Source organism: Tursiops truncatus, chromosome 12 (assembly GCF_011762595.2).
Source record: "Tursiops truncatus isolate mTurTru1 chromosome 12, mTurTru1.mat.Y, whole genome shotgun sequence".
NCBI classification, from domain to species: domain Eukaryota; kingdom Metazoa; phylum Chordata; class Mammalia; order Artiodactyla; family Delphinidae; genus Tursiops; species Tursiops truncatus.
The window spans coordinates 69371841-69391095 of NC_047045.1; the positions used below are offsets into that span (position 1 = coordinate 69371841).

The 19255-nt window shown below is 36.9% G+C and overlaps 1 protein-coding gene across 11 annotated transcripts in view; it reads left to right on the forward strand.

The window, feature by feature from the left end:
* UTRN (utrophin) overlaps positions 1–19255 on the forward strand; it is a 497402-nt gene that overhangs the window by 340261 nt on the left and 137886 nt on the right. For all 11 annotated transcript variants that reach the window (XM_019951537.3, XM_019951539.3, XM_033867812.2 and 8 more), the window contains 2 exons: positions 3207–3379; positions 16247–16403. In XM_019951537.3, coding sequence (XP_019807096.2) covers positions 3207–3379; positions 16247–16403 — 330 coding nt within the window. The remainder of the gene's footprint in view (positions 1–3206; positions 3380–16246; positions 16404–19255) is intronic.

The window sequence follows — 19255 nt, forward strand, 5'->3', positions numbered from 1 at the left end:
TTTGGCCAAATAAATATGCCACCAAATGTTAAATTAAAAGAACAATGTATGCTGATTTCCTTTTCTTTGATCGTTTTCTGGTTGTTGATTTTCTTCCTAATTTTTGATGAGGCTCCTGTGTGGAAGGGTTTTCCACATATTGAAACTTATGTTGCAACATGAATGATCCCTGGTGGTGCTCTTAACCAAAATGTTATGGAAGTACTTAACGATCATTGACTGGGCCAGTGATGCAGTTCTGTTTTACTCCATCTGTCATTGTGGCCGGATTGGAACAGGCATCACCTGATCTGAAGTGAAGAGGCAAATTTGCTTCGTGCTTTTGGTATCCAAATTTCTTCATGCTGTGGAATGCTCCTGTGAAACTGAGGAAACTATTTATAAATCTTGATGTGCTTCTGTCTTTCTGTGTCTCTTGAATATGAAAAGAAGCAAATACGTCAGGCTGCTACAGGAAGTTGTGGTTTGAAGTTGCCTTGTGATTTTAGGTGTGGTCCACTGGTAATGATGTTTAGGAACCTGCACAGGAAATTAGAGGCCAAATTCTCCTTGACAATACAGAGCAAAGGGAGGCCTTGCTTATTTACTCTGTCACTGAGCTTTTTGAGAAAGATGGCTATCATACATCTTTACAGCCGAAGTTTAAAACTGGGCTTTTGATATATGTCTTTGGAGGTCTTAAAATGCATCTCAGGACACAAAAATAAAACAGTTCTATTCTAAAGAATAGGACTGTGTTGTTCAGGAGATGTCATCAAAGAATCTTTCAGCAGAAGTTTCCTTTTCTTTTTCTTTTTTACTGAGAATTTCTATTTGAAACCTCGCAAGTTCAATTTATAACCAGATTGCCATTTACATGCCTACTGTTGCCCAGCCTGAGAACCTTGAATTGGTATCTGGCTGTGTTTCCCTGCTTCCCCATCAGTGTCTGCTGTGTACTCTCTGAGATGGAGGTGCTAGTAAAGTGCAGAAGAGTCAACAATCTTGAGTTTTTGTTCAGTGGTTAACCCTAATTCTGGGTGTCCTCAGATTACACTTTGCAGGGAGACCTGATTTGGCTTTGTTGTTAGATAACCCAGAGACCAATGGGCTTGCAAATTTAGAGCATAAATTTTGCAGAAGCCGTCCATCAGACTTTGTGTTCACCTCTCCCATCTCTCAAATATGACCCTATTAATGTCATCTTAGATGTCACAAATCTTCCCAGAAATTATAATACAGCAGTTCTGCCCCATAACCTCGTGTGATACCTTTTTACCATGCTGGTTGGAGTAGTGAGTTGTACAAGGCTTTTCCATGTGTCGTGGTTGTGTAGGTCTGTAGATACTGGAAGAACAGTCACTTCAACGCTGGCCACTAAGCCTTGGTTCTTAATGGAATACATGGATTGCTTATCAGGAGTAAGTTCTAAATTAATAATAGCATTCTGAGTATTCGAAGAATTTCTGTTTAAATTTTTACCATGCCCATTTAGAGTTGGAGAAACTAAAGAAGAATGATGATTATAAAGGAAAATTGAAGATGAGAAGTGTAACAAAATTATAGTGTTTGGGTTTGCTCTTCTTTTACTAATTCTGATTCATTACCAGAAATATAATTTTTATTTCTGCAATATGTTGCCTTAATATTCCTTACCAATTAATGCCATGGAGACTCACCCGACACCTTCATGGCCCCTTCTGGTGTCTGCTTTTCTGTTTGTAAGTTCATACTCAGTTGTTGGATGATAGTGGCTGTCACACTAGAGTTAGCTACACATCCCATTTATTCATGAAGAAAAGGTGATTGCCAAATTAATATAGAAAATTGTGTTGACAACCTTATAACAGGAGAGAACTAAACAATTGATAAGACCCTCTGTATTTTAAAGTTTAAATTTGTTGTATTTGTTTAATTACAAAAAGAGACCCTGTTTTTTATAGAAACTTGGAAACTCAGAGAAGTGTAAAGAAGAAAACTAAAATCACCTTTAATCCTCTTATACGGAGATCGCACTATTTTGATTTATTTCTTATAGTCGTCTAATGTATGTGTGTGCAATGATTTACAGATACATAGGCTAATTTAAACACCTACTTTAAAAATTAAATTAACATCACAATATATAGTTTTCTATCCTCCATTTTAAAACCTAATAATAAACTAGCATTAATGTATATTACGAACGTTTTTACTTTTTTATTTTAAAAACAATCAATGTGATAAATGTGTTTATACATAAGTCTTCGTGGGATAAGTAATTTCAACAGTTTTAAGGCTTTTGATACAAATTGCCAAAATGCTTCCTCAGAGTCTGAACCAATTTTTATTATTAATTTATATTAATTCTTATTTTACTTAAACTACACTCAAATTTACTTTTTTTTTTTTTTTTTTTGCGGTACGCGGGCCTCTCACTGTTGTGGCCTCTCCTGTTGCGGAGCACAGGCTCCAGACGCGCAGGCTCAGCGGCCATGGCTCACGGGCCCAGCCGCTCCGCGGCATGTGGGATCTTCCTAGAGCGGGGCACGAACCCGTGTCCCCTGCATCGGCAGGCAGACTCTCAACCACTGCGCCACCAGGGAAGCCCTCAAATTTACTTTATAGAAGTGAACAAAATATTTTCCTTTTCAACAGGAGAAATATTATTTTGTCATTATTTTTTATTTGTTAATGAGGATAAACATTTTTATGAGAATGCTTTTTTAAATTTTAGAAATAAATTTTATTAGATTAAAAGGCCGAACTATTAGTAAGTTTGTCTAAATGTAAAAAGAAAGTTTAATTATGTAATATCTTAGTGACCTCTGTAAAACTTCATATTTTGAGGGAAGTTTTGCCTATGTGGAAAGGGGAGAAAGGATTTATTTGGGTATTAAGCAAAGTTGAGTGATCTGGCAGCCACAGTCATACAAAATTTCAAAAATTTCTCATTGAATTTGAACATCTAACTAGCGGATACATGAAATTTAGATTATAATATTGATACATTCTGTTTTTAAGAATGGGGGAAATCAGTGTCTTATTAAAGATTTAAAAACTATTATTTTCAATGTAGAAATTGTGAAAACACTTAAATTTGTTCTCATTTAAGCTAAAATTAACTATTTTGCTTTTAAAAAACTCATTTGTGGAATACGAAAAAAGCAAAGTGTGTATAGCAATCCCAAGTAATGTTGACACTAATACCTAATATTTGCGTTATCTCTTTGCCTTTTTCTGTTCAGGACATCCAGGCAGAAATTGATGCCCACAGTGACATATTTAAAAGCCTTGATGGAAACAGGCAGAAGATGGTAAAAGCTTTGGGAAATTCTGAAGAGGCTACTATGCTTCAGCATCGACTGGATGATATGAACCAAAGATGGAACGACTTAAAAGCAAAATCTGCCAGTATCAGGTCAGCATTGTCAGTATCAAAATAAAAATAATGGGGGAGGAGGAGTTTCATGATTTTTGTATATCAGGAAGAGAACAGGAAGCCTTACCAGCATGCTACTTCTTCAGAAATAGTTTAAGATTTAAATGCAAAGATACTTTTTTTTAAAGTTACAGTTTTAGCTCCATTCATGTGCAGTGCCCTCTGTCAACTGTTCCTGACTAGTCACAAATTTGCATATCATATTTTAAACCTAATAATACTAATGATTTTACCAATACCTGCTAGTTGTTGAGTGTTTACCTTAACCAAGTATTGTGTTAGGATCTCTACAAACATTTCTTTATTTAGTATTCAAAAAATCCTAGTGAGGTGAATAGTAAAATCCTTTCTTACATGAGGTGACAGAGGCTTAATGAATATAAAGAACTTGACAAGATATTGAGCTAACAAGTGCCACACGAGGATTTGAATCTAGATCTTTCTGACTCTTGGCAGTGAACGTGTTTTGCTTCGTCAAGCAATTTGTATGTCCAATTTGAAGTTGTACTTTTAGAAATTAGATATCACTTATGGACACTAAAATGGATAACTGATGACTCATGTCTCCATTTGGAGAAAGTAAAAAGTAAATAAGGATGAATTTGAGGACCAGAATTTGACTAAGAAAGGACATTGAAAAAAGACCTACTGTGACAGCTATTAATATTATTACTGGGAGTTAAGAACATTTTAGAATTACGTTTACTAGATGGTGGATAATACGTAATGGGTATGAGTTTAGTGGAAACTGACTAAGAACATGAATGTTGGTAGAAAGACTTGGATCTTGCACCTAGGTCAGTTTCTTAAATCTTAAAGTTTAGAAACAGTATGATGTATTGAAAAATGTACAGCCTTAAACCAAATGGTCTTGAATTTGACTTGAATTTGACTTGGGCAAGTCACTTAGTCTCTCTGAGCCTTGGTTTTCTCATTTACAAAATCAAAATATAAATATTTAACCCACATGATTGCTGTGAAGATTGAATGGGGTAATCGGATAGTTCCTTAGTCTATGTAATTTCTGTCTAATGTAGCATCTAGTTTATTTTATCTTACATAAAGGGGTTCAGTGGATCTGCTTCAACTGGTTTCTGCATTTTATAGACTACTTCATGGAGAGCAGAAATCTTTTGCGGAGTATTTACTGTGAATGAATTTTAAAAAAATTTTCCTTCTAAAGAGAAATCCTGAAAGGCTTTTATTCTTCTGGGGCTCATAAAGGGATATTTGCACTTCTTTTCACACTTAAAGAAGGGGGTAATGTAGCATGACTATGGAAACCTCTGTGTAAAGATCCTGATGGACATTATCAACCAACTACTCTTTTTTAGTTCGAGAGGAAAATTAGGGAGTATTGTATAGTGAGAGAATATACTTGTGATTGCTTAAAATTGAATTTTCAACTGGCCAGACCCCATTGGGTTTCACCTTTCTGTTCCCCATAAATATAAATAGATAAAAAGATTTAAAGTGTTAACATAGTAGAAAACATTCACTGAGGTTCTAACAAACCCAACTAGTGTAACAATCTAAAAGCCACAGGCCTGGCCCTGGTGAAGACTCTGTACATGGTGCTGGAATTTTGAGAGTTTGGAGGATGAGTTCTTCAGGAAGGAGAATTTAATGAAGACAAAAAAAATCTTTGACCTTTCCTGGCCTTTATTGCCTAAGCCTGTCAAGTCACATTTTTTTTTCTAACCTGGAAAGAAAGAACTCATAAGCTATAGTTGGAATATTATCTAATAAATAATGTTATTTTTAGAAGATGGGGGAATAAGCTTTTGCCAATGGGCTTCTGGATCAAGACAAATCATACATTCCAGTAAAATGTGTTAGTAATGTGATAACAAATTAAAATAATTTGTAGCCTCATTACTCATTTCTGGAGATTCAAGCATTTAATAAGAACTTACTTCTAGGTTTAAGGCATTGTGAATCATAAATAAGATATGGCCCCTACCCCTAGGGGGTTCACAGTTCTCTTCAGGCTAAGATGGGTCCAAAGGAGGAAGTGGTAACTTTCACTTCAGATGATCATCAAAGGCTTCATGAAAGAGATGATAACTAAGCTGAGCCTTGAAAGGTGTGTAGTTTTCCCCAGATGGACTGGATGAGGATTGGAGAAAGATATCTAAGCAGGAGGCCAGAAATAACACTGTGTGTTCATGGAGCAGTTAAGAAGTTCAGTCTGACTGAGAATAGAATTTGCTGATGATGTAGAGGGGAAAGACTGTGACTAGAGAAAAAGGTGAGGAGGGAGGTAAGACACAAATCATGGAACACCTGTGTGTACCATGCTCCATTCCACTGGTAATGGAATTTGAAAAGTTTTAGGTGGCATGATCAGACTTAAGCTTTGGAAATATCCCTCCCACACAATTATGGAGAGTGCATTATTAGATGAGAAAAGTTCTAAAGACAAGGAGAGCTGTGAAGAGACCCTTTCAGAGAAATACCCAAGAGTGGAATTGCTGGATCGTATGATAGTTCTATTTTTAATTTTTTGAGGTACCGTTAAACTGTTTTCCATAGTCGCTGCACCATTTTACATTCCCACCAACAGTGCACAAGGGTTCCCTTTTCTCCATGTCCTCACCAACACTTGTTATTTCTTGTCTTTTTGACCATAGCTATTCTGAAAGTTGTGAGGTGATATCTCATTGTGGATTTGATTTGCATTTTCCTGATGATTTTCCTCTATGTTGAGCATATTTTCACGTGTCTGTTGGACATCTGTATGTCTTCTTTCGAAAAATGCCTATCAGGTTCTCTGCCTATTTTTAAATCAGATTGTTTGTTTTTGTATTGAGTTGTGTGAGTTCTTTATATATTTGGGGTATTAACCCCTTATGGGACATATCATAGGCAAATATCTTTTCCCATTCGGTAGATTACCTTTCCATTTTGTTGATGGTTTCCTTCTCTGTGCAAAAATTTTTTAGTTTGATTAGATCCCATTCCTTTATTTTTGCTTTTGTTGCCTTTGCCTAAGGAGACAAATGCAATATATATATATATATATATATATATATATATATTGCTAAGACCAACAAAGAGAGTACTGCATAGATGTTTTCTTCTAGGAGTTTTATGTTTTCAGGTCTTACATTTAAGTCTTTAATCCATTTTGAGTTTATTTTTGTATACGGTGTGAGAAAATGGTCTAGTTTCATTTTTTCACTTGTAGCTGTCCAGTTTTCCCAACACTACTTATTGAAGAGACTGTCTTTTCCCCATTGTGTAGTCTTCCCTCTTTTGTTGTAGATTTAATTGACCATATGTGCATGGGCTTATTTCTGGGCTGTCTATTCTGTTCCATTGATCTATGCTTCTGTTTCTGTGCCAGTACCATACTATTTTGATTACAGTCGCTTTGGGTATTGAGACAAAGAAAATGAAAACACTGCTTTGAAAAGATATATGCACCCCAGTGTTCATAGCACCATTATTTACAATAGCCATGACATGGAAACAGTCTGCAACTGTTCATCAACAGTTGAATGCATAAAGGAGATTTTATATATATATATATATATATATATATATACACACACACACACATACAATGGAATATTTATATATATGCATATATATGTGTATATATGTGTTTGTATATATGTATGTGTGTATATACATATATATATATATACACACATATATATATATAAAATGGAATATTAGCCATAAAAAAAAGAATGACATTTTACCATTTGTGACAGCATGGATGGACCTGGAGGTATTATACTTACTGAAATAAGTAAGACAAAGACAAATACTGTATGTTTTCACTTACATGTGGAATCTAGAAAATTAAACAATTGAACAAATATAACAAAACAGAAACAGACTCACAGATACAGAGAACAAACTAGCGGTTACCAGAGGGGAGTGGGGGAGGGGCAACATAGGTGAAGGGAATTAAGGTATAAAACAAATAAGTTTCAAGGATGCAATGTACAGAACAGGGAATATAGTCAATATTTTATAATAACTGTATGGAGTGTAATCAATAAAAATATTGAATCACTATGTTGTACACCTGACACTAATGTTATATGTCAATCATATCGCAATTAAAAAAATGATAAAACGGTTTATTATTCTTAGTAATGGGCCCTCATATAGTAAGCACACCTCAGAGAGAAGTGGTACAGGATGCATTTAATACTCTGGAGCTAGACTGCCTAGTAAGTTTAAACACTAGTTTTGTTCCTTGGCAGCTGTGACACTGCGGGGAGGTTACTTGGCCAATATGTATTTCCTCCTGTGCAAAATAGGGATAATAGGAGTAACTTCCTCATAGAGTCATCATGAATAGTTGATTTAATTAGCCTTTATAAAGTACCTAAAACAGTGGCACATGGTAAGCACTAAATAATTGTTAACTATTATTATTACTCTCATTGATTACCATTATGTCTGGAACTAATTAGTTCAGAAGACATAGAACTTCTCCCTGCCCCGTCTTGTTTCTTAGTCACTAATACTGGGAATTTCTGAGAAGGTCCCCAACAAGTAGCATCCCTCTTTCTTGGCTGGATTCAGAAGAAATAGGAAACAAAAGTAAGGAAAAGTGAGAACAACAGTGTCATGTTAATTACTGACAGAGGCTAGGCTGGAGGAGGTGCTTAGAGTGAGAGCTAAATGGGGCTGTTAACCGGACTCCAGAAGTAGGCAGAATTCCCAGCAGTCACTGGACAATGTGGCCTCCCATGTGGGAAACCCTGCATGGAAGAGTAGAAAAGAACTCAGTCTCTGCAGACTTGTTCTCAAAAGGCAAGAGTGAGCTGAGCTAAGTAGATCAAGTTATTCCCCAAATCTACAAATCAGATTCCTCACTCTACCTCTACAGGGACAGAGAGAGTGAAAGGGTGGAGAAGAGGCCAGGAATGTACTTAGTGAGAAAACCCCTTCCCAAGGAGCTGGGGTGTGGAGGTGTTCTCATTAACAAAAACGTGAAGTAACTTCCCCCACGGCCAGCTGCCTCCTTCAGTCCTTACTGAAAATGTTGCTTGCTGAGTGTACTATGAATTCCTGTTCCTCTGTTCTTTCCTCTCATTCCTTTAAAGTATAGTCACACTTGCACTGGCTTCTATTGTGAACAACTTCTCCTATGTCTTTAATATTTGTTTAAACTCTCCCATCACTCTTCTCTATAATTGAAAGTTGACTGTCCCCTTAATTGCCTGCTTTACTTGAAACACTCTTTAATAGAGTTCAGTTTTCCCATTTTCCTCACCTGGCAGTCAACAGGAACATTCTGAATATTTAACAACTACTATGGACACCAAGTAGAACGCTAGCCATAAACTCCCAGTATGGCGCCAGCAGACACTGGCTGAACAGCAGCCCTGCGCACAGGGATAAGAGGGAAAGTTGGCAGCCTCACTGCTATTTCTTAAGCATTGCTTCTCCATCTCTCAACAGCTTGTCGTTAGAAGTGGATACATCTATTATTTTACCCTCTCATCATCTTATTCCTGCTTCCTCCTGATGTATAGGACACTCTTCTACTTTACTCATTGATTTGAGCTTCTCACTTCCTTTTTACTCTGCATCTTTTCCTCACTTATCATCCTTGGTGTCGACATCTCTAGTGATAACTCTGTATATTTTGACTTCTCAGTTTCTTCTTACTTTATCTCTAAATGGTTTTATCCCTATTTTGTTTCTAAGCCCGATAGATCTGCCCAGGCCTAGGACTTAGTTGACATCCCATGTTATCTTGGCATCTCTGGGATGAGCAATCTCAGGAGACCAGGGGCAAATTGTTTTCAGAGCACACATTTTATTTTTTTACATCCCACCTGGCCATGCACATCTGAGTGCCATTGATTTTGCCATGTTAGTTGGAGAAGAGCCCTCTGTTTTAGCAAATCAGGATTGTTTAGAACATCATCAGTAAAACAACTCTCCTTCACATTAAAGTTATGGATTTTATGAAGAGGACCTTCTTTCATTAGCTTCATATGTACCAGGACCACCTATATACTATCCCCTAACTTTGCAGTTTTATTCTGTATATATAATTTGTCTACAATATTCTAACTAGATTGTTTAAAAATGCACATGGTCTAATATTTTCAGCTGAGGAATTCCTAGCTTTCTTTTTATTTTTCCTTCATCTTCCCGAACCTACACACCTTTCTCCTTATCTTTAGTTGCTTAAACCCTTCCACTTTTCAGACTTCATCAACCCCATCTACCCAGCTTGGATTTCATTATAAACCATTTCAGTAATGTCAGGACCTTGAAATTCCTCTCCCCCTTGAAATTCCTGTCTGCTTTTCCAATCGCTGATGCTCTGATAATCATACCCTCCCTATCCCCTGATCTAAATTCTGGGCTTCCTAGTGTTGCACTGGAAAGTGAAAAATGATAACATTTCTTCAACTGAGACTTGACAGTTTCTACTTAGAATTGCTATTGCAATTCTGAATGATTTTCTATCATAATCACCACTATCCCTAATTTTTAAAGATTTCGATTCCTCATTGGCTCCCAAAACCTCTCAAAATCTCCGTCTCTGCATGCAGCCTTGCTTCATTCTTTTCTGAGAATAAGGCCATCAGATAGCTGTCCTTTCTGTGCATTCTGTGTTTCAAATTGTGCTTTCATTGTGCCAAAATCAGTATTGTCATGGCCGGGAATATTTGCTGCAATTTATCATCATTTTTAGAAAAGAGACTATCTGTCAAAGATCATAATAACAGCTAATATTTATTGAACATTCACTGTGTCTACGTGAAATGCTTGACGTTACCTCCATTGACCACGGCGTGATCATTGGAACTACGGAATTACATGTGACTCAGAGCCTGGGGTTAATATCTTAAGTACTATTTTCCAGTCTTTTCGGTTAACTTCTTTATTTTTTATTTATCTATATTTTGGGGTGTGTTGGGTCTTAGTTGCAGCACGCAGGATTTTCGTTGAGGCTTGTGGGATCTTTCGCTGTGGCACGTGGGCTTCTCTCTAGTTGTGGCGTGCAGGCTCTGTAGTTGTGGCGCAAGGGTTCCAGAGCACACAGGCTGTCTCGTTAAGGTGCGTGAGCTCAGTAGCTGTGGCGCACGGGCTTAGTTGCCCCGCGGCATGTGGGATCCCAGTTCCCTGACCAGGGATCGAACCTGTGTCCCCTGCATTGGAAGGCCGATTCTTTACTGCTGGACCACCAGGGAAGTCCCTTTTTGGATAACTTTGATCACACTTTTAAAATACGGAAATCTAATTTACCAACTATTCTTTTGCAATCAAAAAACAATACATACAAGTCTGTATTCCACTTAGATCGATATAAGCAAAGATAGTGATTTGAAACCTGAGCTAGAAGATAGGCTCTTAGGAACTTTTAACAATGTTTTTTACTCCCTGGAAAAATGTGAATTGGAAATTACTAATAAATTCAGTAATGTGAAGGCCATGGCTTAAACTTATATGTTAAATTTGTATAATTTAGGATTATGTTAATTAAATATCTACTTATCAGCTTAATGTTTGTTTAATATGAATCCTTATTAACTTACGGTTTCAAAGGCCAGTGAAATTCTCAAATCTAATGAAAACAGGGTTCAAAGATAAAATTCTATCTTCCCTTTCTTTCATGAGCCTCTGAAAGATTCAGAGCACCTTTTTAGAGTCCCTTAGAGGAGATTAACCTTTAACATCATCATTACATCTAACGTTATCACACTTTTACAATGTCATCGACACCACTTTTAACTTTAGGTAGTTGATTTTGCTAACCATATTGTAGAACTTCTAAAATTTTTTTTCTCAGATCTCATAGAGGAAAATTCTGCAGCTTTCCTTCTTGTTTTCCTCTGGCTCAGTGCTTTTCGGTAGAACTTTCTACAATGATGGAAATGTTCTGTATCTGCACTGTTCGGTACAGTAACCACTAGCCATATGTGGCATGTTGAGCAGTTGAAATGTGGCTAGTGCAACTGGTGAACTGAATTTCCTATTTTACTTATTTTAGTTAACTGAAGCTTTAAATTGAAATAGGCACATATTGCTGGTGGCTACAATATTGGAAGCACAGCTTTGGTGTTCTTTTCAGAACAGACTGAATTCTGAGGACTCTACTTTTTTCTCCTAGTCAGTCTTAATTCCTCTTCTGGGAGCAGAAATAATCCCCTTTTAATGTTACTGGTTATTCTTGCACTAATGAAGGTATTTTCTTTCACTATAACTCAATTTGTAACCTATGGGTATTACCATAAAATAAAAGTTTCTTTGTAGTAAGAATGCCAACATGGGTATTTAATTCTGTGCATTTCTTCCTTACACAATAGGGGATAGTATATCTTTACTCCTCTTAATTTGAGTCATCAAATTCTTTGGCAGACCTACAACTTTTCAAATGTATCTTTACTTGTCTACAAATATACCTTGGCAGTTTCTATCTGCCCTCTTAAGTGCTGTCCATGATGAGAGCAACATAGTGGAAAGAGATTAGAATTTAGTGTGGATTCCAGATTCTCACCATGGCTTCCTGAGCAAGTTCTTCCTTCTCTGAGCTGTAGTTGCCTCAGAGAGTTGTTGTGAGGTTTCCTATCTCAGAGTATATTTGGTTTACTTGTCTTCCCCCTAACTTGACCCTAGAGCCTTCTATTTCTGAACCAGTGTAGTGCCTGACATCAGAGTGGGTGCTCCATCGATGTTTGACTTTATTGAAAAACTGAAAAACTGTATTTTATTTTAATAAGTGCTCCTCTTACTCATTCACGCTGTTTGCTCTCTTTTTGGATCTGTACTTTGGGAGAAGGGATTAAAAACTTCTTTGAAGAAACATGAAAGGTAGAGGCTTTTGGTGATTTAAAATAGATATTAATATTAATACATAGTTTTCTCCATAGTTGCTTTTCTACAATATTTAAATGATGAGGTGCCATTTTTATGGATGTTTATGTTCAAAAAGTTTTCATATTATAGTTTTAAAAATAACTGGCCATTTAAAAATGTTTAGAGAGTTGTAAAATAGATGACTTAATCTAAAAAGAATTAACTTGTGTGAAGCATTTTCTGAAGTAGACATCACCCTGAGTTGCTAATACATGCAGTGAAAGTATCTATTGCTTTGCACATGTCAGGTACCCAAAGAATGAACTGAAGCAAATGAGAGGATAATAAAGTCTCTTATCCAAAATGTGAGTGCCCACAGATATGTGTTAGATAAAGAAACGTTTTAAGTGAAGATTCTGAAAGCATGATTGATGACTGCTTAACTGTAATCTTGGGGAAATATAAGCCTCAGAATGTTTCAAGTAAAACTGAAAAAGTACAACTATACCAAACACAAATGTAAGGTTTCTTTTTGCAAAGCATTCAACCCAGTGCCCAAGAAAAGGCTTTCATCTTGAAAGATGAAAGAATTAAATTGAAACTAGGACACTGAAGGCTACTACAGAAGCATGCTTTTATTTGGGCATATGGTAGTAATCCACCAAACACATATTTATAATCTATCAGAGAATAACCAGAACAGATTTTCCCAGCAGAGATTCTGTCACATCAGTTTGCTTTTTACTATGGAAAAAGAAAGATATAGAGAAGCACATAGACCAATGTTATCTTTTTTATTTCGAAGTCCCTTTAGTATCTCGCTGAAAAGAGTATTGCCTTCATCTTTATAAATAGTTCTTCAATGCTGAATGCCATAGATTTCAATGATCAATTTCATTATTTCTGTGCAGTCAAAAAGTAAACTGCATTGGAAAAGACATTATCATGTTCTTCAATACAATGAGTGTGTAAATAGATGTCATAGGAATGTAATGTCTGGTTTGGTTATTGATTAAAGAGTTAAGCTATAGACATTGAAGATGCAGGATCAAATAATCTGAAATAAGAGGTCAGGGTGTGTGCATAGTGTTTTGCACACAAAGACACTCAAGCACTTCTTGATTGACTAAAGACTTCTGATTTCTAGCTGTTATTTATTTATCAATATTCATTATTTTTAAATATTTTATTTATTTATTTATTGGCTGCGTTGGGTCTTTGTTGCTGCGCGTGTACTTTTCTCTAGTTGCAGTGAGTGGGGTCTACTCTTCATTGCGGTGTGCAGGCTTTTCATTGTGGTGGCTTCTCTTGTTGCAGAGCACAGGCTCTAGGGGTGCAGGCTTCAGTAGTTGTGGCGCACGGGCTCAGTAGTTGTGCTCGCGGGCTCTAGACCGCAGGCTCAGTAGTTGTGGTGCACAGGCTTGGTTGCTGCACGGCATGTGGGATCTTCCCAGACCAGGGGTCGAACCCATGACCCCTGCATTGGCAGGTGGATTCTTAACCACTGCGCCACCTGGGAAGTCCAGTATTTATTTTTTGGATTTAAAAATACTGGAAAGAAATTGCACCAACTCATTCAAATATACTGAGGACAAAATGCTTTGTAACTGGAAGAGAGAATTTTCAGTTAATATACTTGAAATTATTTAGTTCTGTTCTTTGCCAAGTAAAAGTATTGTTTATCAGGGACATATTTGGCCTAAAATTAATCAGTATGAACACAGAAAAGCTGGCCCTGAAACAGAATCAGGATCTCATTAAAGCATTTGTAATGTGAGGTTAATCATAGCACCTGTAGAATGAACAGAAAAGACTGTAAGTACAAGAGAATAAAATAGAATTTCAAATTATAATTATGATACCTCAAACTTTTTTCTGTACTCCTTTTTTTTGTTTCTTTTCCTTTTTTGTGGTACGCGGGCCTCTCACTGTTGTGGCTTCTCCCGTTGCGGAGCACAGGCTCCGGACGCGCAGGCTCAGCGGCCAAGGCTCACGGGCCCAGCCGCTCCGCGGCACGTGGGATCTTTCCGGACCGGGGCACGGACCCGCGTTCCCTGCATCGGCAGGCAGACTCTCAACCACTGCGCCACCAGGAAAGCCCCTGTACTCCTAACTTTTTTTATTTGCGGTACACGGGCCTCTCACTGTTGTGGCCTCTCCTGTTGCGGAGCACAGGCTCCGGATGCTCAGGCTCAGCGGCCATGGCTCACGGGCCCAGCCACTCCACGGCATGTGGGATCTTCCCGAACCAGGGCACGAACCCGTAACCCCTGCATCGGCAGGCAGACTCTCAACCACCGCGCCACCAGGAAGCCCACATGGTATTTTAGAGATATGCAGAACTCCCATTTTTTTCTTTTAGCCAGGAATATTGGCTGGTAGACTATGGTCATTGTTTTAGGAATTAGAGATGAACTAAAGATCAGAGATACATAGTTGTTCTTCTGGGAAACATTATGAACTTTTAAACAAGACTTATGATATTGTTGAATATCCACTGCTGGGAATACCACCTAATGTGATCAGTGGGGAAATATTTGTTTGAATGAACTATAGCAGAGCTATTAGCTTTGAGACAAAGACTCAAGTAGGTCAGATGTCCAAAAAGGAAATTCCTGATAGGTCTGAGGGGCAGTAGTTGCTGTGCTTGGTTGATTTGTTTCATATCACTCAGTAAAGGAGCAATTTTGTGGAAGTGGGGATCATAAGCCAATGTTAAGGTGAACATTGTGGTATGAGAGGATGTGAAACATGGTCAACAGAGATTTCTTGTACCTGGGGTTGCCCCAAATGAGTCATCTTTTGCTATCATAAATCTTTAGTCTTTGGAAGCTGTTGTGTAACAAGGCTTATGTCTGTCTCCATCAGCCTTGCCCCTTTCATTCTGAAAGGTTATGGACAGTCAAGACAATTCCATTTCATGCAGTTTAGCATGTAAGTCCACATTTATGGTCTGTCCACTGGGGTGATGCAAGATTGAGGAAACACTGATTCCTTGAGTCTCTCGAGTTGTTTTTGACTTACTTATCTTTTTAAATCCAACTCATGTGGTGTGGGCTTGAGGCAGGGCTTTGTCCATGGCTTTGGGCTTTCTCCAAGGATCTAGCAGGAGCAACTAGCAAACTTGTTTCTTATTTACTTTTCTATTTTCAAAGGCTTTATTCTTATTGAAGGCTTCATCACATAAAAAATATTTTTCCTAAACATAGTTCCCTAATTATGAAGTTCATAATTTAAAAACCTGAAGATACTTTTCTGTGCTAAAAACAGAAATTATTATTGAAACAAAGACCTCATCTTTGAATCTGAGTGTAAAGTACTGCAGTGATTTCTGCTCAGTTGTTTTCTATTCATAACATTTGTCACTGGACATCAGTCAGCCATAAGCCAAATAGTGTTCTGTCCAAGTAATCCTTTATTGTTTTTCAACTTTTTGAGATAAATGTTGGTGATGTTCTGCTTTCAGTAATTTATTTGAATACAAGAGAAATCAAGACATTAGTAATTTTCCCCCCTCAAATTAGCTTTTTTGGAAGGAAAAATCATACGAGCCTGTTGCATATACTCAATTAGTACAAAAATATATAAAAATTAAGCGTTTATGGTGTTCTCAGTAGTAACTGCATCTGGTGTGTATCTTTCTAAAAATTTTATATGCGTATGATTTCTTCTCTATCCGTCTCTTTGTATATATAGATGAAATGAGAAAAAAGTTACATTTGAATGTGCATATATACTATACATAAACTACTGAAACTTGCTTAAATAATTTTGCATTATATCATGGACATTCTTCTTGAGAGCCTCATATTGACGCCTTTGTGGTGTGGAGGTGTATGTTTTAACTTTTGACAGATATTACCAACATATCCTTAATATTCTAGCTTATTCGAAATAACTGTTTCTTACAGGAAGTATATATTCTTTTTACAAAGTTTCAGCCTCCTTCTTAGACGTGAGCATTAGTTGGTTGTACATGATTATTAGGCTAAAGGAAGGTACATAGTTTTTTGGATCCGTTTCAAATGTCTAAATGTGGTCAGCATTATCTTTTCACAGGGCTCATTTGGAGGCCAGTGCTGAGAAGTGGAACAGGTTGCTGACGTCTTTAGAAGAACTGATCAAATGGCTGAATATGAAAGATGAAGAGCTTAGAAAACAAATGCCTATTGGAGGGGATGTCCCAGCCTTACAACTCCAGTATGATCATTGTAAAGTAAGTTGATCACATACGGTGGGTTCCTTTTTTTCATTCATTTTGATTTTGGTGAAGTAAGTACTCAAAATAAAATAAATATGTGAGTGGAACCAATTATGACAGGTTTTTTTCCTCCTCTGTTCCTAATTATCAGTATTTAGGCATTTTATTCAAATTGCATGCATCGCTCCCTTTTTATTCAAATTAAGTTTTCTCCATATTTAACTGAAGGTTTTTTCAAACGTTGCAGGTATCTAAAGCACTATATTGCTTTTAGCTGATCATGACATTTATCTATTTCTAATAGATTTTAAAATAATATATTGGGGGAAATTTTACTGTAAGTTAATCTTAAATTCAGAAGTTATAGAGTCATAAAGAATTATATACTATCTTGTTTTATTAAATGAAAGTAGAAAAAATAAGGACTTGTAGTAGTAAGAAAATAGAATAGATATTAATCTGAAAGCAAATGAAGACCGTTGTATTTAAGATCATTCTATGGGTTTTGCGGGGTTTTTGTCTGAACTTAGACCCTTTTTGTCACATTTTTGTTCTGCTCAAATATCTATCTCTATGCAAATTTGTACTTTTACTCTGAAAAGCAGATATACTGAAGTTATCAACTAACATGTTAATTCTTATAACCTTGTATTATTTAAATTCTTTGCCTCATTAACTTTGCATTCATTTATATAATATATCTTCATACCCATTTTCTCATATATCACCTTATTTTGTTATATTTTTTCCTCTTCACATGCAACGCAAGTTCTTATTCTAAATCTGTACATTTTAATGTGTTGTTAGAACTCTGTTCTCATTTAAAAAATGACAAATGCTAACACATGCTTCTTCTAAAGGAAGACATCCTCTATATTATAAGTTCCTTCAATACAGAATGATAAGACCTTGAAATTTATCTTATTTTTAAGGCTTGTGACCAGGTTATTCAAGTTACCATTTGGGTAAATTTTCTCTTTGTACTTGAAAAGAGAATATGATAGAGAAATAGCTCTAAGATTAAAATAAAAAAGGAAGACACTGTTGGTATGTAATATGCAAAAAATAATAATGATGATAGAAGATTTAAAATTACTGATTTAAGAAAGTCAATTTCTCCTTACTTTTTACAGTTTTCCCTTCTATTAATTATTATATACCCTTTTTGAGGATTCAGGTATTAGTGATGAAGTAGAATAATGCAAAGCTCTTCTAATAGAAGTGCTTTGTTAAGGAATAAAATGTGCTTGTGACCATATGCTACCATTTTGATTAAAACTGAAATCTTGAGGTAGGAAATGATCGTCCACTTCCAGCTTTAACAAGAGAAGTGCGCACTGACATTTGCTGGCCATGTTCTAACTCCTGCTCCCACCAAGGTTACCCTGTTTTAGATTGTGTTTTGTTCTGTCTTAGGGTGCGGTTGCTCTGCTTCAACCCTCTGGACCCAGGCAGTTAGATAATAAAGGTAATATTGATAATGATGCTGATGATAATGTCAGTTCGTTCATTCAGCAAGTATCTGAGTGCCTAATATGCATCAGGCACTATTCTAGGCACTGGTGAATCAACAAATGAACATAAGTTCTTGCCTGGTTCTGAGCGATACAGACATCCAACCAATAAGCAATAAATATATAATATATCCCATGGTAGTAAGTGCCATGAAAAAAGTAAAGCAAGGTCAAGGAGAGAGAGCAGGAGGGGATAGTATAGGCAGCAGAAGTGTTACTTTATGTGGAGAAGCTTAGGAAAGTGCCGTGAGTGGGGTGATTTTCAAATAGAGACCTGAGGTTCAGGAGTTCAGGAATGTATTTCAGTAATCCAAGTGGGGGATGGCAATGACTTGGACAAGGATATCCCAGTGGAGATAGTAAGAAGTAACTGGTTCCTGAATATATTTGGAAATACCAACAGGATTTGCTTATGGATTAGATGCATGGGCTGGGAGAAAAAGAGAAGAGATGTAGTGTCAGGAGTCAAAGATTTTTGGACAAAGCAAATGGAAGAATGGAAGTATCATTCAGAGAGATGTGGGAAACTGCTGGATGAGCAGTCTGGGGAGGAAATTTAAGAGTTTGTTTTTTGACATTTTAAGCTTAAGATGCTTATTAGGCAGTTAGATATACAAGTCTGATATTGAGGGAAAGGTCAACAAATCAAAATTATCGGCATATATATTAGCCGTGGAAATGGATGAGATGATCCAGGGAGTCAAGAATTCCAAGACATGAGCCCTGAGACACCCTGCCTTTAAAGGTTGGGAAGATGAGGAGACTGAGAAGGCAGAGCCAGAGGGTAGAAGAGTCAAGAGAGAAGAGTCTAGGACATCAGAGGCAGAAAGTGTTTCATAAAGGAGGGTGTAATCACGGGGATCAAAGATTGCTGAGAGGCAGAATAAGATGAGAACAGAAAAGTGACCATCTGTAGACAGTCTTGTTGGCCTTGACAAGAGTCATTTCAATGGTGTGGTGAAGTTGGAAACCTGATTGGTGTAGATTCAAGACAATATGAGCAGAAGGAGTATAGAGAGCCCTTTCAAGGATTTTTACAACAAAGGAAACAAAGAAATGAAACAGTAGCTGGAGGGAGAACGTGAGGTCAAGTAATGGTTTTGTAAAGATGGAGAATAATTCAACATGTTTCTACGATGATGGGAATGATCCTGTAAAGCAGGAAAAATCAGTGACGCAGGAGGGAGGGTACCACATAGGAGCAGTAATAGGGTGGGATCTAGTGCACAAGTGGAACCATTTGTATTAGGTAGAAGAGCTCATCCAGTCTAACAGGAAGAAATGTGGAATATATGGGTACAGATGAAGGTAGATTGGTACATGTGGGTGTGGGAACATATAGATGTTCTCTTT